The 24,266-nt window shown below is 50.9% G+C and overlaps 1 protein-coding gene and 1 long non-coding RNA gene across 5 annotated transcripts in view; one reads left to right on the top strand and one right to left on the bottom strand.

The window, feature by feature from the left end:
* CORO2B (coronin 2B) overlaps positions 1-24,266 on the bottom strand; it is a 133,472-nt gene that overhangs the window by 57,884 nt on the left and 51,322 nt on the right. For all 4 annotated transcript variants that reach the window (XM_038580819.1, XM_038580820.1, XM_038580822.1 and 1 more), the window contains exon 2: positions 8,002-8,202. In XM_038580819.1, the coding sequence (XP_038436747.1) occupies positions 8,002-8,202 (201 nt within the window). The remainder of the gene's footprint in view (positions 1-8,001; positions 8,203-24,266) is intronic.
* LOC106558058 lies at positions 14,133-19,146 on the top strand. The gene is made up of 3 exons (XR_005381813.1): positions 14,133-15,114; positions 17,140-17,246; positions 18,130-19,146. It is a non-coding gene; the product is annotated as an uncharacterized LOC106558058 (long non-coding RNA).

The following is a 24,266-nucleotide window of genomic DNA, read 5'->3' as shown; positions in this document are numbered from 1 at the left end:
AAATTAACCGGGCTCCCAGTTTCCAGAGAACGTAAGACTGCCCCGTCGTTCTGAACAGCTGACAGGCGGCAGTTAAGATAGGCACGTTCAAAAGCTTCCTGACACACTGCAGGGCTGGTTCAATGTGCAAGGCGTCCATGGGCAGGACCCTCCCAGGGAACTTCCCCCCTGCCTGGCCCACCCACAGATGAGCCTCTCGGGGACCCGGGTCCCCAGGGCCCGGTAGCAGGCTGGGTGCTCAGTCCATGCCCGCTGACTGCAGGAAGGACACCTTCTTGTCTGGCTTCCTGCTCCAGGGACACCTCTCTCCATCCCTTCCTGCCGACTGAAACTGCTGCTTCAGGCCTTCAGAGACAAAGCCTGCCACAGAGTCTAGGGAATACCTGCTCTCCTGGCTTCCAGCAGGGACGGACACATGGTGTTGGCAAAGCAGAAGAGCTCACAACGTACTGGTTGAATTCATGTCCAAGGAAGTCCTTGGAGACCTTCAAACAACAGTAGTAACAGTACAAGGCACATCTCTAGACGTGCCTCTGCCTACGCCACCCTTCTAAGGTGGGCAGGCCCTGCTGCTGGGAGAGCTCTGTGTTTAAACTCTGCAACTTGGGGGCTGCGAAACCTTGAAGGAGTCAATTTGCCTTCTCCGAGCCTCTGTTTCCTCATCTCTAAAATGGGGAGAATGACTATCTGTAAAATGGGGAGAGTAACTATAGTTTCATCATGGGACTTGAAGGGAGATTCAGAAGCAGCAGGTGGGTTAGACTCTCAACATCTGCCCAGGTGATCCTAGTGTGCGGCCAGCACGGAGCACCAGCAGGTTACGGGGACAACCCGGACTCCTGATGCCCAGGCCAGGTTCCATGCCTCTTCTAGCAGATGCTGGGGGCGCTACCACGGAGCTGTCAGCGTGCGAGACCCTCTGCCTCCAGCCTCGGCCTCCCTGCAGCCCGGATCTGGAGGCGGCAGGCAGCCGGGGTGGGGTGCAACAGGGAAGGGGCGGTGCACCTGGGGAGGCCCAAGTGGTTAATCAGGCCGCTGGGCACCATGCCTGGTCTCTGGAATATTCATAAGGCCCCTCCAGCTGTGCCAGGCAATCAGGGTGCTGATTGCTCCCCCATCTGCAGCTTAACATTCCACTCCAGAGAGGAGAGAGCTGGCGGCTGAATGTTAACTAGGAAAAAACAGGCTCTGGCCTTCACAGCGGCAGCCGAACAAGAGCCCCAGGGAAGACAAATGCACGTCTTCAAGATCTGCCAGCCAGCCGCAACGTATCTGCTCACCGGAGTCGTGAGCAGTGCAGACAGCCGTGGGTTCAGGAAGAAGTAAGCTGGCTTTGGGGCCAGCTCCGGCGCTGACCAGCCTCAGTTTCCCCAACTGTAAAATGCGGATGGCTCCACCCACCACCCAAGAGGACGGCGTTTCAGATTTTGTTGGACCCCACTGCTGTCGTTTGCAGTTGTTGGGGACATGCCTCCTACCTAAGGGACAACTTTTCCATAGCAGATATTGAAATCTCAGGCAAGCCAGCTTTGAAGGAACATGAACAAAGGGACAGCTGGAGCCTCCCTCAGAAGGCTTGGTCTTTGGGGTACGCGTCTGGGGGGGTCCCAGGGAGCGCTATTCTCATGCGGCCCCGAACCTCTCAGAGAAGCAAGAAAGGAATGAGGACACCTGATAGTAGATGGAAAAAGTTCAGGAAAGAACTACAGGGACGCCTGGGTGGCTCAGTGGTTGAGCATCTGCCTTTGGTTCAGGTCATGATCCAGGGGTCCTGGGATCGAGTCCCCCCTTAGGCTCCCCGCAGGGAGCCTGCTTCTCCCTCTGCCTGTGTCTCTGCCTCTGTGTGTGTGTGTCTTATGAGTAAATAAATAAAATCTTAAAAGAAAAGAACTACAAAAGCAGACATGTTCTGTGGCCTTCCAGTTGCTGGAGAGGGAGGGTGGCGGGGGCGGGGAATAGCCTGGAGCCATTTGGTGTAGGGACAAAAGTGTGTCCCCATGAGTCCACAGCTCATAATTAACGCTCAAAGCAATGATTAGAATCCACTAAGAAAGGGCCAAACTCCTCTCGGTGTTTGTACTGGAAAACACAGGAAACTGTATTTAGAGAGATTTCTATCAAACAGAGAAGAGAACCTGGTGCTTTTTTAGGTGCTATAACCTTCTTTCTAGAAATTGGCCAATATGGAACAGCTCATCTCTTCTGCTGACAGATAATGAGAGGGTTCTGAATTTGGCTTTCCTGTTAGAGCTGGTAAGCCCTGTCCCCAGGCCAGCCGGGCCATGCCTGTGGGCTCAGCGGGGTCACAGCGGGCAGGACACTGACAGCCTCGGCCCACACAGCAGGATGGGTGGCAGGCATCTGGCCTGGTTCCGAAGGAGCCACTTTTTGGGTGTAGAACCTTGGTCCACATGGTCTCAGATACTGGGTCCTGCCTCAACTAAGTGAACCCCCCAGATCACGGTCGCCTCACTCACCCATCACACTGCCACCCTCATCCTCACTGTAGGTACCTCTGCCTTGTTACCCTTTTCTCCAGCAAGCTCTTAAGCATGTTTAACTCTGGGAGAAAACATTTGCAACCAACATAATGGAGGGCTGGACTGAGCTCCTCTCTACAGCCTCTCAAACCTCAGGGGCTCGCTCCTTCTTTATGCCAACAGAGCGCTTTTATTTATTTATTTTTTTTCTTAGACACAAAACACTAAATGTTCGCCTAAAAAATTTAGAAGCTATAGCTATGGAAAAAGAAGAAAGTGAAAGAACCTTCATGATCCCAGTACTCAGAGATGACCGCTATTAACCTTAGGTGTATACTCATCTAGTCTTTTCCAGATAGGTAGATGGACAGATAGAAATTAGCTTTTTTTTTTCCTTTTTTAAAAGATTTTATTTTATTTATTTATTTTTGAGAGACACAGAGAGAGGCAGAGACACAGGCAGAAGGAGAAGTGGGCTCCCTGCGGGGGAGCCCGAAGTGGGACTCGATCCCAGGATCCCGGGATCACCATCTGAGCCAAAGGCAAGACGCTCAACCTTTGAACCACCCAGGTGCCCCTCTTTTTTTCTTATTAAGAGATTTATTTATTTATTTGAGAGAGAGAGAAAGAGTGAGAGAGCATGTGCACACGCGAGCAGGGGAAGGGCAGAGGAAAAGAATCTTAAGTGGACTCCAGGCTGAGTGTGGAGCCAGACTCTGGGCACCACCTCATGACCCGGAGATCATGAACTGAGCGGAAACCAAGAGTCCTGATGCTTAACCGACTGAGCCACCCAGGCGTCCCAGATACAAGTTTTCTAATGGGATTAATGATATCTTGCCTTTTTGTTTCACTTAACAATACATCATAAAATTTTCTCTCATGAAATACTCTCTTGCATCAGTGGTTCTTAAAGTGTGTTTGGGGGATCCCTAGGGATTCCCAAGATTTTCAGGGATTCTGTTGGGTTGAAGCAATTTTAAAAATAATATGAGGACATTATTTGCCTTTTCACTGCCATTCTCTGAGGAGCGTACAGTGGAGTTTCCAGAGGCTGTGTGCACGGTATTTAGGATAGGCTGAATGCAAAAGTAAACACACAAATCTTCTAATATATACATACGTAACACACAAAACTTCTATTAAGCTAGACTAACTTAAAGAGATTTACAAAGGGGCAAAACAATGCCTTTCTCATTAATTCTTTGTATTTTGGAAAATAGTTATTTTTCATAAAAATATGTTTCTTGGGAGAACATGAAATGGGTTCATTAAAAAAAAAACATTTTATTTATTTATTCATGAGAGACACAGAGAGAGAGAGAGAGGCAGAGACACAAGCAGAGGGAGAAACAGGCTCCATGCAGAAAGCCTGATGTGGGACTCGATCTGGGAACCCCAGGATCATGCCCTGAGCTAAATGGAGACACTTAACTGCTGAGCCACCCAGGCGTTCAGAAATGGGTTCATTAATGTTATTTTTAAAAATATTTTATTTATTATTTATTTATTTGAAAGAGAGAGAGAATCTCAAGTAGGACCCAAGCTGAGTGCGGCACCCAAAGTGGGGCTGGATCCCACGACCCCAAGATCATGACCTAAGCCAAATTCAAGAGTGGGATGACTGACTAAGCCACCCAGGCACCTCTAACCTTAACCTTAGGTGTATACCCGCCTAGTCTTTTCTAGATAGGTAGATGGACAGATAGGAATTATCTTTTTTTCTTTTTTCTTTTGTTTACTTTTTAAAAAGATTTTATTGTATTTATTTATTTTTGAGAGACACACAGAGAGAGACAGAGACACAGGCAGAAGGAGAAGTGGGCTCGCCTGCAAGGGGGGAGGAATAAAAAAATTCATATTTTAAATGAATTAACAGATAGATATTTTTGAAATTCCTTCATTTTCATTTTGAATATACCAAATATTGATAGATAGGACCCATCTAAGTAGAAGCTCTTTGGTGTCCTCCATACTTTTATTTTTATTTTTTTTTAATTATTTTATTTTATTTTATTTTATTTATGATAGTCACAGAGAGAGAGAGAGAGAGAGAGAGGCAGAGACACAGGCAGAGGGAGAAGCAGGCTCCATGCACCGGGAGCCCGACGTGGGATTCGATCCCGGGTCTCCAGGATCACGCCCTGGGCCAAAGGCAGGCACCAAACTGCTGCGCCACCCAGGGTTCCCCTCCTCCATACTTTTAAAAAGTGTAAAGGGATTCTGAGCTGGGCACTTGGGAACAACTAGTTGTTCTACATCGTCAGTTTTTTTTTTTTAAGATTTTATTTATTTATTCATGAGAGACACACAATGAGAGTCAGAGACATGGGCAGAGGGATAAGCAGGCTACCTGTGGCGAGCTTGATGCAGGACTCAATCCTCGGACCCCGGGATCATGATCTGAGCCAAAGGCAGATGCTCAACCACTGAGCCACACAGGCATCCCTACATCATTAGTTTTGATGACTGCTTAGCTTCCCTTCATGTGGATGTCCCTAATTCATTCATTCACAAATTTCCTTATGATAGACCTGCAGGTTGCTTCTAATTTTCGTTACTATAAAAGTGCTGCATGAACCATCATGTACTTATGTAAAGTGAAAACCTACTGAATTCAGAGAAAACAACAGAAACCAACTGGTAGAGTGAGCCATCACTACAGTCCCTAGCAATCGAATTAAACACAATGTATCACAAGACAGGAACAAATAAAGTTGAAAATCTCGGTGTTCATTGAATATATGAATGTGTCCACATACACATTATCTCTATGTAGCCTCATGCTCTGTAAAAGAGTATCTTTTTTCCTGTTGTCCATGAAGTGTTTACAAAATCTGATCATATTCTAGTGCTACCGACAATATAAAACTCTTTGGTACCATTACAGAAACTGAGAAGAAGAGTTTAGAAACTTTTAAGCCATTTGAGAGAGAAATTTTATCTCTGTAGAAATTTTAAAATTCTAAAAAAAAAAAAAGGAGTACTAAGAAAATGTTGCAAACATTTTTTTAGGGTGGTATACTTGAGAATATTTCTGTTGGATAGATTCTAAGAAGTGGACATGCTAGGCCAGTGGACATGTGCATTTGTATGTTAACAGTTATTGTCAAGTTACCTGTAAATTTGATGTAAAAACATCAAACACACCAACAATGTACTTGGGCACCTGCTCTCTCACACCCTGGATAATACCAAAGATAACTACTCTTTTAAATCTTTTTCTATTTTATTTTATTTTATTAAAATATTTTTATTTATTTGAAAGAGAGAGAATGTGTGATCACGAACAGGGGGTCAGGGAGGGAAGGAGCAGAAGGAGAGGGAGAAGCAGGCTCCCCAATGTGGGGCTTGATCCTAGAACCCTGGGATCATGACCTGAGCTGAAGGAAGATGCTTAACTGACAGCCACCCAGGCACCCACCCTCTTTTCTTTCTTTCTTTCTTTCTTTTTTTTTTTTTTTAAAGATTTTCTATTCCTATTTTAGTAGGCTAAAAGACTTATTTTATATTCTGTGAACTGCTTATTCATATCCTTTACTGTTTTCTGGTTTTTTTTTTTCTTTTTCTGGAATCCTTATCTATTTTGGACATGGATTTTTTGTCTGTATCAGTTATGGGGTTTGTCTTTAAGTCTCCTTACATGTCTCACTCACTGTGGTATAGAAACTTTGCCTTTTAAAAAACTCGTTTTAACCTATTAATCACTTCCTTTATGGTTCTGGGATTCTTGTTTAGAAAGCCTTTCCTTGTTGCATGATTTTAAAAACACTCTCTTTTTCTGTAATATACTTGCAGCTTTTCTTCTCTCTCTTCTTCTCTCTTCCTTCTCTTTTCTTTTGGTGTTTAGATCTTTAACACGCCCAGAATGAATTGGTCTTTCAGCACAAGGTACTGACTACTGACCTTTGTAAGCCACACAGTGAAGTATCGCAGGGTGTCGGCAATGGGCTTGAGCCTCTGTAAGAACCACCCCCCACGTGGCTGAGGACCTGCTGTGGCTGGAGCTTAGCTGGTCCCCAAGGTAGACAGATATCTGAACCCCTCTGGTTTGAGAGGGGAGACAAGCTACATTTCAGAATCCTTCCAAATGTGTTATAGCTGCTATGGGCATCTGTAGGCCAAGTCCATGAGCAGAGCTAATAGATTTTCCCAGGAAAATACCCAAACATCTTTAACATGCTACGTGGTTCACAAGGAGCTTCTCTGTCTACCATCCCACTCCATGCCGACATTGCACATGGAGACGGAGGAGGATTCAGCATCCTCATTTTACCATTATGGGAAGATAAGGTACAGTGGGGTTAAGGGGCGTGCCTGAGATCACATGGCTGGCAGGTAGCAGAGCCAGCTAGAACCCAGACCTCCTGCCACCTAGGTCATGGCTCCTCAGACCTGTCTGTGCATCAGGCTCTGTCTTCAGTATCTTGGGAAGGAAGATATGGCCCAAGGCTTTCCCAAATCTCTGTTCTCCCACCGTGGGTAGGAGAGACTGGAAAAATCCATCCTCCACCACCAACTGATGATAGATTTCGAAAACTAAGGCTTCCTTCCGCACGTACCTCCTCCTCCCCTGAGTGGTTTGGTGGAGGGTGGGAGTGGAGATGAGTCAGGCCGGGAAGGGAGAGCTCAGCCATAAACAAGCCAGACTGACAACGAGCACTTTCCCTGAGGCGCGTGACCTCCCACGGGCCTCCAGGGACTCTGCCTGAATGCAGAGCTTCAAAATTTCATGATCTAGGCTTTGCAGATTTAATTTGTTAGAGTCACAAAGGCAGCCACAGAAGGGGGAAAACCTTTAGCTAGGAAGTGGGGATGACAGAGAAGGTAAATTATTTCCAGCCTCTCAGTGGAGAGCTTGCAATTTTTTTTTTTTTTAATGAGTGTGTCATTTTTGCAGATGCCCCGTGTGCCTATGGCTGGGTCTTCATCCCTTCCAGCTCCAAACCAAAAGGACATCCAGGGGTGCCTGGGTGGCTCAGTTGGTTAAGCATCTGTGTTCGGCTCAGGTCAGCTCAGGGATCCAGCCCCTCATGGGGCTCCCTGCTCAGCGGGGAGTCTGCTTCTCACTCTCCTCTTCCTCCTCCCCCCTTGCTCATATGCTCTCTCTCCCTTGTCAGATCAATAAATAAGACCTTTAAAACAAAACAAAAGGACATCCAGGACACAGAATTGCAGAGCTGGACCCGATCCCGGAGATCACCTAGGGATCGGATGTTCCAGTCCAGAGTGTTGACGGGAAAACCATGCAGATGAAGGGAAGTGACTTATCCAAGCGCTTTAGGGAAGCAATCTTTGGGGAAGTTTTGGGAACGCATCTCAGGTCTCCTGGATCCTGGCCTGCATTTGTTCTGGTGACTCTCAGGAAAACCCTGGGGAGGGCATAGCCACCAGACACATGACGAACACAGTAAAAAGGCAAGGGGCACAGAGAGAAATGGGGGCAACAGTCTCAGCAGCGACCGGCCAAGGCTTCTCCTTGCTCGGGACAGCTGCCCGGCCAGAGAGGTGCAAGTCCTACCTGCTCCAGGGGGATGACCAGGAAGGAGCCGCCTCCTGCACTCTCGGTGACGATGGCCAGGAAGCGGGCGTTGACAGCACAGAAGTGGTTATCGTGCACATTTTTGGTGATGGGGATACCGTCGAAGCAGTGCTCCCGGTTGGCCACCTTCCCGTAGACATTCCGGAACTTGGAGCTGCGGTATTGTGGGCGCCAGGACATCTGTGAGGGACCAGGAAAGACAAGGGTCAGGCAGGTCACTGCTTCGGGAAGGGCCTTGGCTGGGCACTGGGGGGGAAGAAAGTGGAGAGAGAGGAGGAAGCGCCCAACCTCTGTGTGCCCAGCCCTGGGCTAGAGGACTTCCTCTCCTAGTAAGTCCTGTAAGAGCATAGATGCGCATGAGGGCACTCATACATTTCCTGCCTTTGGTACACACTCCCATCCACCTTCCAGAAAATGTGTAAGGTCCTTTCACTTCCCAGGGACATGGCATGTGACAGAGCAGACCATCCGCCCAACAACACATATGGGCTGCCTTCTGCGTATCAAAGACTGAGCTCAATTCAGTATGGAGGTCTGTACCTCCAGAGGCAGCTGGGTGTCTACAAGGACAAAGAACACTGCTGTTGGTGAGGGAGGGGGGACCTGTGCAAAGAGACAAATGACCATCCATTATCCTCCCCTCCTCTGGTTCTCTCTAGAGCTTCTAATCCACAAATGCACCTTCAGAAATCTCATAGTCCCATCTATCATCATCATCATCATCATCACTAGGCACAGAGGGTTCAAGTGACTGCTCCAAGGTCACACAGCTAATAAGTAGAGCCCTGAACACAGGTCCCCTGACTGGAAATCTGAGACTCTTTCCTGTGCCGGAAATACCCTTTGGAACAAGGTTTCTCAGTGTGGGGTTGAGGATTAATTACCTGGATCAAAATCATCTGAGCCTCTCACATTGTTGGTGAGAAATACAGATCCCTGGGTCCCAGTCCAGACCTACTGAACCCAGGATTTGGGGGATGGGACCAGAGACTAGCATTTTAATTCAGCTTTTCACCCACCTACAGGAAATGCTCAGTAAGACAGAAACGCACTAAATTTTGAGAGCCCACCCCCCTCTCAACCCGCCATTGATAACACGAGCTCTAACCAACCAACCAACCAACCAGCCAGCCAGCCAACCAACCAGCCAACCAACCAACCAACCAACCAACCAGCCAACAACCAACCAACCAACCAGCCAACAACCAACCAACCAACCAACCAACCAGCCAACAACCAACCAACCAACCAACCAACCAGCCAACCAGTGAACCAGCCAGCCAACCAGCCAGCCAGCCGGCCCCTGCTGCATGCGTGTCCTGTGCCCTGCAGCTGAGAACGCAGATGTGCACGAGTGGGTGGCCGGAGCAGGTGGACAGCACACAATGGAGTCCAGCTTCACTACAGGATGGTGCCCCCTAGGGGGAAGCCCTACAAATGGTCATCCTCACAGATGGAACCCAAATCCGTGTTCTCCTGGTAGGCATGCCTCCAAGTACAGCAGGCCCCACGCAGGTACCACGGCCTGGCATACAGCTAGAGCTCGACAGCCCTCTGTAAATGAGTATGCTCTTGGCCCAACTCTGCCGCTATCAATGCCTTCCCGCTCCTGCCAAATCTCCTGTTGTCTCCTGCCCCATCTCGGGACAGAAAGAGGCAAGGGTTATTTCCCTACAGGAAATTTCCACGGGAAGGAAAGACAAAAGGCAGCACAGAATCAGGACATTAACTCTGGGGATTTGAAAACAAAACTTTGCATTGGATTGAAATAAAGCCGGGAGCTCAGCTGCAAAGTTCTCCTCATTGAAGGAAGGAGTTCAGATCCAGTAAGGAGGTTCTCAGGGAGGGTTTCTCACCTGCAGGCAAATCCTCTTCCCACCTGCCCCCCAGGGGGCCCCCCACCCGCACCTTCTCCACTCTCAGGGTGTCAACTCTGCATCAGGATTACACCAGCGATGCCCAGGGTGGGGCCCCAGGTGGTCACGGATGATCCCCTTACACGGTACAGAGATGAAGTGTTTAATTTGAGTCGTTACATGTTTATTTTAATTTGCATTAGAAATAATATAACTTGCATGCTAAATCCACAATTTCACAGATACTACTGCTAATAAGGCTAAGTTAAAAAATAATGAATCGATTAAAAAAAATACAGTATGAAAAATATAGCATAGACCTGGCAAAAATTCAGTCTGATATGGGAATGCTAGAAGTTGCTCTGTCCTTTCCAGGTAGAACATTCTAGATTCCACAGTTCCCATGAAAGAGAAGGAAAGAAATTCCATCTCCTGTTCCTTGCTGCTGCATTCCCGGGCTGGAACACCTTCACGCCTCTTCCCTGCCCAGGCCAGCCTGAGCCTTTGAGGGCCGGACTCAACGTGGGACTCCATAGCCCCAGACTCCTCGGAGCCCCTGGACAGCCAGCACCTCTCCCTCGGCGACTAGTCTCTACTGTGTCACCGGCTCTCTCTTCCCAGGAAGTTAGTCTCAGCTCCGTGATGGCAAGTGGTGACCCCAGGGCCTTTGAGCCTCACTGAAGACTGGTCTCTGCTCTTCCTGGGCAGCCCACATGTGTCCTGGATGCTCTGGGGACACCTGCTGGGCACCTAGCCCCTAACAGGCTGAGCCCCTCCCCTAAGAGACCTCCCCTACCCCTGGTGGAGAGACAGCTGGACACAGAACACAAGGCTCAGGGAGCCACTTTCTAGCCCACAGCTGGCAAGCAGGACGACAAATTCTCTTCCCATTCCAAGCACAGCCCACGGCCTGGCATCTGGGGTGGGCTGAGCCCGGCCTGTTGATAAGGCCCCAGCATTACATTTTTGCCCAGTGTAGACTTCACCGGAGGGTTTCATGAGTGGCTGTGCAGGGAAGGGGGACAAGAACAAGACTGGGAGCCACATAGCTCCAGAGGCGGTGCCACCTTTGGGGCTGCCTCGCTGCGTGACTTGGGCAAACCACTTAACCTCTCTGTGCTACCTCTGCTCTTATGTAAGGGAGGCTAATAAGCCTCACTACCTCCAGGGGTGCAGAGGAATCAATGCCAGGATGTGCACAGCACAGGTGTGGCACCCCCCCGATGCTCACTTACCAGAGCAGAACACGAGGCAGGGGAAGAAGGGCTCTGTGCGGCCCCCCAACCTCCACCCCAGGTCCTCGGGGCCCCCAGCCTATGTCTGCCATGGCCAGGGGGATCCGCATGGGCCTTCTGAGAAATGCCTAGTTCCACAGCTCTGGTGACATACAGGTCAGCTGACCAGACAGGCTCCCCGGAACCCTCCCTGGGTGGAGCCCACAGGTGCTGGCTATACCTGGGATTATTTTCCCATCTGACTTCACCTCTTCCTCCTCCATCTCTCCTCCACTCTTTCCCCCATAGTCCCCCTCCCCCTTTCTGCTCTGCCCCACTCTCTGCCTTTCCTTCCCTCTCCCCATCTCCCCACTGCCCCCCCTCCTCAGGGTGCATGTGGACAAAGAGGCATTTGTGGTCAAGGCTCCTAGTGGGCCCACCTGTATTCTTCTTGAACATATCCCATGGGTGCCTCTCCCAGCCCAGCTAGCATTTCTGAACTGGATGTGCATCCTGGGGCGCCCGAGCCCAGCTCTCAGGCATGGGACAGGCCTGTTCTTCCAATGAGCCTGCCTCCTCGGTTTGGGCCCCAGCGGACCCTAGAATGATGTAAGCCTGCTTCCTGGGGAAAGTGGAGAGCGTCTTTCCAAGGGCTTTGGAAGCCCCAGGTTGGTTTTCCCCACTGGCCGGTAGGCTGGGGCTGGATCGCTCAGCTAGGCCTTTGGGAGCACCTTTGGCAATCGTGGTCCTCATCACTGGGCCTGCAGCCTCACCCCATCTGAAGCCACAGCAAGTGCACGGCAGAGTCCTGGACCAGGAGCCTGTGGTCCTGGGTTTCTACTCCCCATTCCGACTCCTGCTAACCTTGGAAAAGACACTCTGCCTCTCTGAGCGTCAGGTGTTCCATTTCTAAAATAAGATCCCTAATTTCCGATTTTATGTGGTTGTTTTTAGGATCAAGATGAGATAACGTGGGTGCAAGTCCCATTCAAGATACCACTGCTGCTCCCGTGGGTCCAGGCTATTGAGAGGTATCCAGGAAAGTACCTACAAAGATCCTGCTTTCAAGTGTGGAGGAGATGAAATCCTGTACCTGACAAGTTCATAGTAATCGGATAGTCGCTCAGTGGCAAACAGCAAACAGACTGTGGAATGCAAGTGCTATGGGAAGGGGAGGTCAGGGAAGAGGGGGATCAGGGCGGGCCTCATGGGGTGGGGACCATCCACCTGTGCCAGGCGCAGAGAGAGCACGGGGCTGTGCACGATCCCAGTGGGTGAACTACGGCTCTCCTCGTACAGCGTGGGAGACAGACCCAGCCCAATGGGTTAGTGAGCACAGGGTTAGGGTTAGCACATGGGTTAGCGAGCACAGGGGCGACTTGAACCAGCTCTTTCTGACTCTACAGTCCAGATCACGTTTTCTCAAACCTTTTATTTTTTAAAAAGATTTTATTTATTTTTTAAAAAGATTTATTCATGAGAGACAGAGAGAGAGGCAGAGACGTAGGCAGAGGGAGAAGCAGGCTCCCTGCAGGGAACCTGATGCAGGACTCGATCCCAGGACCTCGGGATCACGACCTGAGCTGAAAGTAGATGCTCAACCACTGAGACACCCAGGTGTCCCTCAAAGCTTTTATTATGAAAGATTTCAATACATGTTGTTGGGAGAATGGTTCAATAACCACCCATCACTTAGTTAATTATCATGAACATTTTGCCATGTTTCTTTTTCTCTCTGTGCGTGCGCGTGCGTGCTTGCACGTGTCTGCCTTTTTTTTTTCTTTTGTGGAATCAGTTGAAAGGAGATTGCAAACATGACTCTTGTCCCCTTGTTATGTCTGCATGCATTTCCTACAAATGAGGGCAATTTCCTACATGAGCACATTACCATTATCCCGTCTAAGAAAATTAACAATTCCACAATACCCTCCAAGACCCAGCCCCTACTCAAAATGCTCCAAAATGCCTTTTACAACTATTCCATATTGTGAGCAACCAGGCTGGGGAGCCACATTGCTCCCATGTGTGTCACTTAGTGGTGATCTCTCTTTTGCCTCCTTTTCATCTAAAGCATTCCCATCATCTTTTTTTGTTTTCTTTCTTTCCTTTTTTTTTTTTTAGTGGTATTGACTTTTTGAAGACACCAAGTCGGCTGTGTTATAAAACATTCCAGCGATCTGTCTCATGTTGCTTTGTGACAGCTTCAAAGTCATTCCTGGATTCCCTGTAAACTTGCGGAATCAGGTATAAAGCTTTGATTCGATTCAGGTTAAAGACGGCCCTGTTCTTCATCGCTTGGCTCTGGTGGGGCAAGGATGGAGAGAAGGCAGAGGGAATGAGGGACGGGGACCTGGTCCGACCGGTGGCAGTGAGGGACTGGCTGGGTGTGCTGAGGGTTCGTTCTGGAGGGCAGTGGACAGGAGGCTGGAAGGCCTGGGAGGCCAGATGGGGGCACCGACACACACTGCGGACCAAGGCAGGCCCCAGAGGGCTGACCTTCCACCCGCAGTCCTGAGGGCATGACTTCACTCTGAGGTCAGCTGCCTGCATGAAAACACTCCTCCCTCTTCTGCCAGAGGCTGGGATGGAGGAGCTGCCCAGACCTCAAAGGGAAGTCAGTGTGACAGCCAAGAGATGACCTAGAATCTGGCCCTTTGCCTTTTACCCCTTGCCCCCTGAGCATAGCCTCGATCCTTGGATTCCTCCAGCTAATTCTAATGAGGGCAGGACACACATGCTCTCTCTGAGCCTTTCAGGAGCAATCCGCACAGATTGAGGCACATTTGAGCTCTCTGAAAGGGAGGACTTTCTTAATCGTTAATGCTGCCTGAGGTGGGAAAGGAAGCTGCCTTGAGAGGTAATGAGCTTCCCATCCCTGGAGGGGTTCAAGGCTCTGGTGGGTGGCCTCTGATCAGGATGGTGTGGGATAATGGATGAGACTAGCTGGTCTTCCGGCCCCCAGATGAGATCACAGAGCTCCTCCATGAAAGGCATTGTGTTGTAATAGAAAGGGGTGCTGGGGTCAGAGTGTCCAGCAGGGTCCTAGTCCTGTCACCGTGGCCAGGACGCTCCTTTTTCTGTAAAACGGGGAGTGCGATGCCATGCCGGCTGGGCTGCTGTGACCCTGAAGTCAACTGCTCTCGTGGCACCTGCATCTCCCCTAGGGAATCCGAGAGCTGATGAGTGCAACTTATTCTAAGCTTTAGGTTGTGTTTCCCTGCTCCTGTTCCTAGCTTATGAGTTACCTGACCATCCGGCCCCTTCGGCCCCCACACCACTGCACCCACGCCAGGCCTGGTCCTTACCCTCCCCCACTAGTGCTTCTGGGTCCACACCCTTCCTTGTAGTCATGTGGCCTCATGTCCTCTGGGCTCCTTGTCACTGGGAGCCCAAGGCCTTTGAATTCAGCACAGCTCTCAGGCTAGGGCTCAGTGCATCCCTGCTGCGGACAGTGTCAGCAAGGGGACCAGTGCCCGCAGAACCGCCCCAAGAAGCCCACCCGTGTCATAGCCATAACCCAGTCTGGACACCACCTTGTTCCCCTCCCTCCGCCCCAGCTGACCAATGCACAGAGCTGGGCAGATACTGTAACCTCACTGAAAAGACATAGTATTTATGTGACTAATCTGAGGCTCAGAGGTGTTAAGGGAATTAGCCCCAAGTCACAAGCCACGAACATGGGCGAGCCAAGACCAGCCAAGAACTTTTGACTCTGAGTCTACTGTTCTTTCCAGTAGAACACACATCTTCTCTTCCTTTGGCCTCTCCCTAAACTTATATCCCTTCACACTTGCTCCATCTAACACAGGGCACTACACAAAACTGCAAAGGAACTATACAGTAGGCAGAGTTAGGGAGTTAGAATCCAAGGGTTACCATCCTGTTATTTGTTAACTGTGTGACTTTAGACTAGTTACTCAACCTCTCGGAGCATTAATTTATCTATCCATAAAATGCAAAGAATGTCACCCAGCTCACTGGATGCAATGAAGCGACCAAGTACGAAGTACCTGCCTGGCAAGGTATCTGGCACAGGGTGGGTGCTTGCCAAACGCTAGTTCCACTCTCTCCTCTTCTCTTGTCAAGGAGAAGCTCTAACCTCAATTAAGTGTTTGCTTGGGCAGGCTAGGATCTGCCAGGAGGAGGTGGCGGGGGGCGGGGGGTGCTGGGCTGGGCTGAGGGTCAGGAGGAGGGAGGGTGAGGCTCTGGCCTCCAGATGTGCGCAGCTGCTGGGCCTGCTCCCTGGCGGCCTCTCCCTGGGCCCCGCGCCATCCTGGTCTCCCTCCGAGAGGGGGAGGGCCCGGAAGGAAGAAGCATTCATTTCGCAGCTGAATGGCCCTTATAGCCTCTTAAGAAATGGAGGCAGCCTTTTTTCTCCTCTGAGATAATCACTATGTACACTCCACATGGAAGCAAATTGTATCCTGTCCTCCGATCCTAAAAATGATTTATTGTGGCCAGCGGGTGCATTTTCTAGATGATGATGACTAAAATTCAGTCCTTTAACTGGAACACAAAAAATGTATGAGGGCAGTTTTTTTGTTTTTTTTTTTTTGCCTTGACTCTGACTCAGGTGAGGGGGGAGCTCGTGGCTATGTCCTCGGGGGAGAGCTGTGAGCCAGGAGGCCCCTGGGACCCACGCTGGCGGCGGCTGGACAGCCAACCAGGATCCGTGGGAGAGCCCCTTTCTGTCCACGGGCTGACCTTTTCCGTCTTGTTGGAATCGCTGGCTCTGTGACGGGGGTCAAGCCACCTTCCTTTTTCGGGCTCAGGGTCCTCCTTGGTGCAAACATGGAGCATCAACCGCACCTCGGTCCTGAATCTCTGAGGACGGGACCTGAGAACATAGGGGAGACGTGCTCTGCGAACGGCGTGCCACTGAAATGAAGGGCGGACCTATTATCAGTATCCTCATCTCGTTTGACCACAACATTCGGGGTCTCTGAGGGACTGCCGGTCACCTGGTCCTCCTCCTTCTTGGAACCAGCTCTGCTTTCCTGAACCCAGGGGGGCTGGACACATGGGAGGGACACAGCGCATGCCCCCAAACGGGAGGGAGCAGAAGTGACTGCTGCTTGGCATCCTGAGAGGCGCACTAGGCCTGGCGGTGATACTGACCGACCCTACCCTCTGTTTCTTTCTCTGTGAAATGAAGGGCAATGGTCTCTTCCCTTTAGTGGGAGTCCCCTTTCTCACACAGAGCACTATTCAGACCTCCAAAGTATCAACAGGCCAAGTTGGAGATGCTTGTATTCAAGTCGAGAAGGCAGCTGGGAGCACATTTGTGCAACGGTCTGCGACAACATTGTGGAACCCAGTTTGAGAACCTCTGATATGAGGAAGATGCCAGAAACCTGCATTCCAGGTGGTTCAACCTCTCAACTACCACAGGCCATCAAGCAATCCCTCCTTCTGCCATAAGACGTGTGTACGCCTAATGGCCCACTGCCCAGCTCTGCCATTTTGTGGTCTAGCCCAAGACACCGGGTTCTCGTTGGCTTTCAGGATCCCTGAGAAGATTCTGTGGCCATGCAAGCAATCACCAGTATGGCAAGCTGGGCCGTACGCGTTGTCTCTGACACGCTGTCTGACTGCTGCATCCGCTGGGTCCGGCCCTCCAGGGAGTTCCACAGGGTTTGCCCCTGAATCCTCTACTCCCCATGGCACACCCAATGTCAGCAGAGGCAGAGGCCGGGGGGAGGCTGATTCACTGACCCTGTTCCCCCCTGAGGCCGGGGTTCACAGCTCAGCAGCATGGCAGTGCTCAGCAGGGAGGGCTCTGCTGCCAGGTGACCTACATTCGCACGTCGGCTCCGCCCCAGCCAGGCCAACCTGGGATGAGGCCCCGAACCCATTGGAGACTCAGCTCTCTTTGACTGTGACATCACCTGCTCATGAGGATGCTGTTCCCCCTTCTTGTAGAGCTTTTCTCACTTCCTGTAAGTCTTTCCTCAGCGGTGACCTCTCCATGAGACCTTCCTCAGGCACATGTCATTATCAACCACATGACGTATTTTTACGTAACCCGTTGTGCTCTTCTCTTCTAGAATGTCAGCTCCAGGAGGGCAGGGATTTCAGTCTCTCCTATTTACTGCGGTATCAGCAATGCCTAAAACAGTGCTTGGTATATGGTGAAGACTCAACGTACCTGCCGGTGGGTCTAGGGCAAGGGTGTGCTGGTAACTGGTTATCAGCCAGGGAGGGAGGGGTGCTCCGGTTTGCAGCATTTAACAGTTTCCCTGCTGCAAATACTCCCACCATGACTGTGGCATCACTGAATGTACAGCTGGTGCAGAATCAAGCCACAGTGGAAATAAGATGACAGAAAAAGAGCTAAGAGGCCACAGGCAGACAGAGCAATGGATGGCGCGAGGCTGCGCACACTGGGATATTTGCCTCTTCCCTTGGGACCGTATCTCTCAGACCCCTGGTCTGGTGATTCCCTAACCTGACTACACATTGGAACCCTCCAAGGAGCATGTCATGAGGGCACATATTTGTGGACATAAGCTTTTGCGAATATCTGCTCGAGCCCCTCCCTGCACCTAGGAGAAGGCCAAAGCTGCACTGTCCCCCATGGCAGCTACTAACTACACGTGACTAATCAATTAACATGAAATCAAATTAAGAGTTCAGTTCCTTAGTTAGACCAAGCGCATTTTAGGTGCTCACTAGCCATGTGTGGTTAGTGGCTGCCATACTGCAGAGTACAGATTACAAAGCATTCTCATCACTGCCAAAAATTCGATTAGACAGCGCCAGTAGGATATCGATTAGCTCCCAAAAGTCACATCCTGGGAGAGACTAATCCAACTGAACCTCCACACCCGGTCGTTCCCGGCCAGGATGCAGGGGCACCGAGGAAGGCCATGATCTGGAGTCACCCCAATGACTTTCTCTCCACCCCCAGCAAACGTGCAATGCCTGGGTTCCAGGCCAGCGCTCCCACCAACTCCCAGAGCCTCTTGCGTGCAAGCCTTTCTCCGCCATGAAATGGGATCCCTCCCAGCCCTGTCCTGTCTCTTTTATGTTATCAGAGCAGATCAAAGTGGGAGTGAGCATGGTTGGGATGCCACCTTCTCAACAGCCTGCAGATGGGAGGATCCAGCTCCCAGCTCCCAGGATGCTGTCTGCTGCCCATCACCCAACGCACGTCCAGCCAGACATGAAGTCTATTCCAGGAACAAGCTTCTGCCCCGAATCCCTGCAGTCTTTCCTGTTCTGCTGAGCAGGACTGGACATGTGAGGAGAAGGCTGCTGGCTGCGCTGCTTCAAGCTCTTCAGGAGAACTCCCCCCTCCCTCAAGATGGTTCCGGGGCTGGGAAGTCTTTCCTGAAGCCCCCAGGCTCTGTCTTGTCCTCTCCTTTGCCTGGCTCAGCACACTAATAACAGAAGCCAATGTTTAAGTGCTTGCTATGAGCCAAGCATTTAATGTCCATTACGTCCCGTAATCCTTATAACGATCCTAGGAGAAGATACAAGAATCCCCACTGGCAGGTGCTCCTAGGCTGGCTAAGATCACGTGAGTGGAGGAGCTGGATCTGAACTCAGGTCTGACACCAGGGGCTCTACATTACATCTTTGCTCCCCAATCACACTGGATGTTACTGAGGGTGGGGACTGAGTCTCACTCTTCCTCGTTTTCCCGGGGCTTACCATTAGACTTAAGACAGTATCGATAAGTGTTTTGTAAATGCACGAATGAGCAAGGGGATGAAGAGAGGAATAAGGAAGAGTGACCTTGTCACTTCCCCTCAAAGCCTCCCAGAGCCCCGTTGGCCCTCCAGGATCACAAACCTTGCCCATCCCCTCATGGAGATCTGCAGGATCCAATCCCAACCTGTAAGGTTCGACCTGGGCAGAAAGCCGGGAGAAGCACCCTTGGGTCCACTAAAATCCAGTCTGTTTCATAGATTAAGGCCCAGAAAGGGAGAGGGATTTGTCCAAGATCACACAGCAAGGTGATGTGATGGCCGATCCACACTGCAAGACTCCCACTGGTGAGGGGTGAGGAGGGGTGAAAGGATGGGGGTGTACAAAATGGGGCTGCTCATTTCCTCTAGAGGCAGGCCCACTGGGAGGGTCTGGGGTGGGCAGGCCCCGCCCAGAGAAGCACCCACTCACCACTGGGGTTCCGAGTTCTATATTCCTCTGCCCAGTGAGGGAGGAGCAGTGGAGCTCAAAGCACAGGCCCAGCAGATGGTTTCTATTTGCAGCCACTGAGCCTGGTCTGTGCCAGACTTCTGACCTATTTTGAGGAACCGAGGGCCCCACTGGCTCAGGGATGGCCTCCCACTCACACCCCTTAACCCACAGTTTGGCAAGGGATCAGATGGGTGGTTCAGGGCCAGTGGAGAGGGGGAATGGAGGAGGAAAACCTTTGAAAAGGAGGCTGGGGTGGATGTCTGCAAGCCTGAGCTCCAGAGAAGGGATCCTCAGAGGATGAGCCGCAGGCCACCTGTCTCAGATTCACCGGGGTTATCTGCGGGAATTCATCTTGCAGGACTCTGCTGCAGGCCTGTAGGGTCACACTCTCTGGGAGTGGACCAGGAAATCTGCATTTGAAGCAAGCATTCCCCCGGGCATTCCTGCTATTCAGTGGTCCTCTGGGAGCTGATCAGAAATGCGGATTCCCGGGCCCCACTCAGGGCTGAAGCAGAACCCAGTTCTGCAAGATCCCGGGTGATCTGCAGATATGTTGAAATCGAGAACCAGTGCTCTAGATCCGCGCTTCCCAAACTCGAGTGAGGGCTGGCTAAAGCACAGACCCATGGGCCCAACCTCCAGTGTCTGATTCAAGAAATCCCTGAGCTGTGGTGCAAGGAGCGCTGTGCCCTCTGAGGCCTTAGTTCTGTGACCTTTCATAAATCTCTTTGCTTTTCCGAGTCTCAGCGTCTCCATCTGTGAAATGGATAGAATTCATACCTTTTCCCTAGGACAGTCGTGAGATCCCCGTGAAATAGTGACGTGTGTGGAGAGCTGTGTGAACTGTCATACAAGTTATTCTATAAATCCACTTGTTCCTTAAAAATTACTTGAGGTCATGTCATTGGTCCTTGACTGTCATCCTTCTGTAGGGTGAGTCAATCCAAGAGTTGGCCTAACGTGTTCCTCGAGGGCTTTACTCCGCAAGGCCCGGCATGCAGTAAGTGCTTAATAAAGGCTCGCAGAAATCCACGCAAGACTTCTGGTTCTCAGCCCGATTCTCTTTTTCCGTGTATTCTCTACTTCTCACACCTGCCTCCGAGGTCCTCTGGTCTCTTGCTAGGCGAGGCGAAGCAATTTTTTTTAAAGGTTGCTTGGTAGTTGAGGCTAAAGGCCGGGCTGGGGAGACACCCCAGGCTCTTCACCTGTGAAATGCCCTGCCTGATACTTAGGATGATTTGTGATCCCAAGTGCATCGAGCCCGGTCCAGTCCCTGGCACAAGTGGGCGCACCCTCATTGCAGGGGTCCTCCCCCATGGCTGGTGGGATCTGCTCACCCAGGCGTCCCCAAGCCAGTGCACTTTAAGGCTCATATGTGTGTGGTCAGACCCAGCACGGCAGATGCTGCTCCCGTCAAGGAAAACAATGTGCCATGTGCTTTCTGGAAAGGGGGCATTCAGAGCTGCCCGTGGCAGGGAGTCCCATGAGCTTTCCTTGTGTCCTGCTGAGGAGTTCTTTCATTTGTTGGTCCTGTGGCCAGGAGGCCTAGGACCATCTCCCAGAACAAGACTTTGGCTCCCTGTCACCTGGCAGTGCAAAGATGGGCTGATAAAGTGTTGTGGGGGAGGGGGACCTGGTCACTTGGCTTGGGTGTCCCCCTTCCTGAGACTGCAATCAGCGGAGGCCATGGAAGAGCGGGATGGTCTGTATGCTACGTACTAGTGTCTCAGAGAGCAGAGGAAGCCGACCCATCTCTCAGTGCCCCAAGTGAGAAAGGGAAAGCTGAAGACCTTTCTTAAAGAAAGATTTTATTTATTTATTTGAGTGGGAAAGAGTGAGAACGTGAGCATGAGCAAGGGGGCGGGGCAGAGTGAGAGGGAGAAGCAGGCTTCCTGAAGCTCAGTCCTAGGATTGAGGCTGAGACTATGGCCTGAGCCAAAGTCAGGTGCTTAACCGACGGAGCCACCCAGAGGCCCTGAAAGCTGAAGACCTTTTTGTCACTGTTAACCATCTTGGGCATAGACATCAGCTTGCCCACAGAGAAGCGGACACCAGGCCTCATGCACACAGCTTATTTGGAGATAAACTCTTTGTATTGTTCACTCTCCGCTATCCCCCTGGTGATGTGTGTGCGAGCGTGTGCATACACGTGTGTGTGTAGGAGTCACCATTTCCTTCAAGACACTGGAAAAACTTCATCAGCTAAAGGTCTAGAAACTAGAGTGGAAACTTTTTGATTAAACTTAATGTCACCGAGAAAATAAAAAGGGTTTTGTTTAAAAAACCATCTGACTGATGACTGTCTCATGATGTTCTCTACCTTTCACTCATTGCCTCATATTAAAAAAAAAAAAAATCTACTAATTATTTTAAGCACCGGCAAGGAAAGGGGAATCTTCCTGGATCTTTGGCCAACGATTCCCCTACGACAGCCATTGCTGCCCAAACTCACGAGCGACAGCCTCATCAAGGTGGCCACGTGGGGTCCCACAGGGACCTCCAGCTCAGCTGCAGAGCTCTGCACAGTAGGGAAGACCCACATTCAATGGCAATTGGCTCAACTACTCAGCTCCTTCCTTGGAGGGTTTAAATGTGAGCTACTGGGAGCCAGCAGTTGGGGACAGAGGCAGAAGCCATAAGCCCAGGGAAGGGTATGGAGAAGAGGACAGAACGAAGCATAAAAAGGATCATTTTTACTTTTTAGATACGCAAGTGTGCTTCACTCCTCTGCATTTGCTAATTGTGACCTTCCCCTCTCCCTCTTATTGGCATCTATTTATCCAGAGAGGCTTAGGTTAAAGCAAGAATAATAATAAAAGAAAAAAAGCAGGTTCTGACATCCAGAATAGGATTTTGCAGCTACACAACAGTCTTAAGAGGCAGACTTAAGAGGCTTTTCTGGATCCCATCTCCTTGTTAGCAAGTGAAGAGTCTCCCTTGGCTGACTCTGGTGAGACACCAGGGAAAGGGGAAAGCCCACTCCTCACAGATGGAGACGGAAGACGTGCAGGGAAACCAGAGGGGAAGTTCACGTTCAAGTATGTGTCCTGAAGCTCATACTTTGAGCCAAGATCTCAGGAGCAATGTGCTTGGTAGGTGGAGGGGTTTCCCTCCAATTTCTTGGTTAGGATTCCAGAAGGAGGGGCAGCTGGGTGGCTTAGTCGGTTGAGCGTCCAACTCTTGATCTCAGCTCAGGTCTTAATCATATGGTCATGACTTCCAGCCCTGTGTTAGGCTCCACACTGGGCATGGAGCCTACTTAAAAAGAAAAAGGGTTCTGGAAGAAGGCCCCTATTCCAACAAGCTGTGGCCTCACAGGATTATGATGGTGAAGGGGAATGGCCAAACAGTGGCTGGGTGTGCAAACCTGAGCTCCCTGAGCTCCCTTCAGCTCTTGGCTGGCGGAGAGGATCCAGGAGTCGGTCCCTACACACCGCTGAGGGAGGACATGTGAGGTCTAAGAGCCACAGGCCACCAAGGAGTTGCCACCGCGAGGGACAAGCCAACTATATCAGAGGCTGGTGACAAGATGGATATGAGACAAAAAAGCTCAGCTGGGAATGGACCCTGCCATTAGGGCCAAGAAAAAAGTGGACCCCGAGTGTCAGCTGCACAGTTCAGTAGAAGGTCCCCAAAGAATGCTCCAGGACAGGTCAGACCAGCCACACCTCGGTGGACATCAGCCAGGACATGTGTAAGGACCAGCACAGAGCCAGAGGCCCTCCTTCCTCTGACACTTGAGGTCACATAAGCTTCGGCCACGGGTATCCACAGATGTTATTTTGAAAAAAGAGCCAGAGGGGGAGGAGCTCTGAAAGATGAGCCCTTTGTAATCCTTCAAACAGAAGCCAAATTACCCCAAAGAGGCTGAGCCTTTACATCACCAGACTATTTGAATGACTGAGTCAGTCTGACCCCACTGAACTGGGATGAGTGTTTTATCACCGTGACTCTGTGAGGGGGGCTTCTGAATGACATCAGATCAGCTTTGGAGAAAAATAAAGCATCTGTCTCTTCTCTGCACATGCAAGTTGTCAGGGCCGCCATGGAAGGCCATGAAGGCTGTGCACTGCACACTTGGCCGTGTGACTAGCGCCCCCTGGGGTCACAGAGCGCCTGGCTGGCGTTGGGGAAGGTGCCGCTGGTCCCTTCACAGTGAAGAGGAGGACTGCAGAGGCGGGGGAGGGGGGGGCAGGGGGCAGAGTAAGAGAGCTCTCCTCACTAACCACAGGCCAGGCTTGAGCAGACAAGATAACCCAAGCGACTCCGTGCACTTGCAGATCGGAAACATCATTCCAGGCTTCCCATGCCTGGTCATGGGGCTGCCCCTGGGAGACTGAAGCCTGCCTGCTGGTCACTCTCTTGCCTCCTATTACCGACAGCAACACAGTCTATTTCTAGCAATCAACGGAGAACCCACTCCGGCAACGAGAAGGGCCAACAGTCATCTTTGGCAGCTTAAGAGAAGGGGCTCTCCTCGTGCAGGCGCATCAGGACTTTCTCCACTGTGGGGTGCTGGCTTCAAGACGTTAATGAATTGGCCCCAGTGGGTCCCTGACCACCCAGTCCCTGGGACTCAGCCTCCCTGAGTACCGGGAGCATTGCCTTGTTGCAGTCCCTATTTGGTTACTGGTCCTCTTCTCTCTAGGCCTCTTTTTTGATAAAACAGAAACATGCCTACAGCTTGAGTCATTCTTGGTTGATCTTTTTTGCTACTTGCAGCCCAAAGCATCCCAGTGGATAGAAGAAAGGGCAGGGGGTAACAGATGTCTGAGTCTTTGGACATAGCCTAAGTCCTGTCTCCATGAGGTCTCTATGTCTCAGAGGCTCTGCCCCCACGGTCAAGAAACCCAGAGATTGAGGGGGCCCCGGACACCACCCAGCCCAGGCCTCCACTACAGGGCGAAGAGAACCTCCATTCCCCTTCCAGGTTTTCTCTCCTCTCCCAGCAGAGTTCCTTGGGGTAGGCTGAGGCATCTGCCTCTTCTTCCTGTGTGCTTGCTGGAAAAGTCGCATGGATGGTGGTGGT

Source organism: Canis lupus, chromosome 30 (genome assembly GCF_011100685.1).
Source record: "Canis lupus familiaris isolate Mischka breed German Shepherd chromosome 30, alternate assembly UU_Cfam_GSD_1.0, whole genome shotgun sequence".
NCBI lineage: Eukaryota > Metazoa > Chordata > Mammalia > Carnivora > Canidae > Canis > Canis lupus.
The sequence above is the reverse complement of the archived record's forward strand: the minus strand, read 5'-3'. Positions and strand labels throughout refer to the sequence as shown.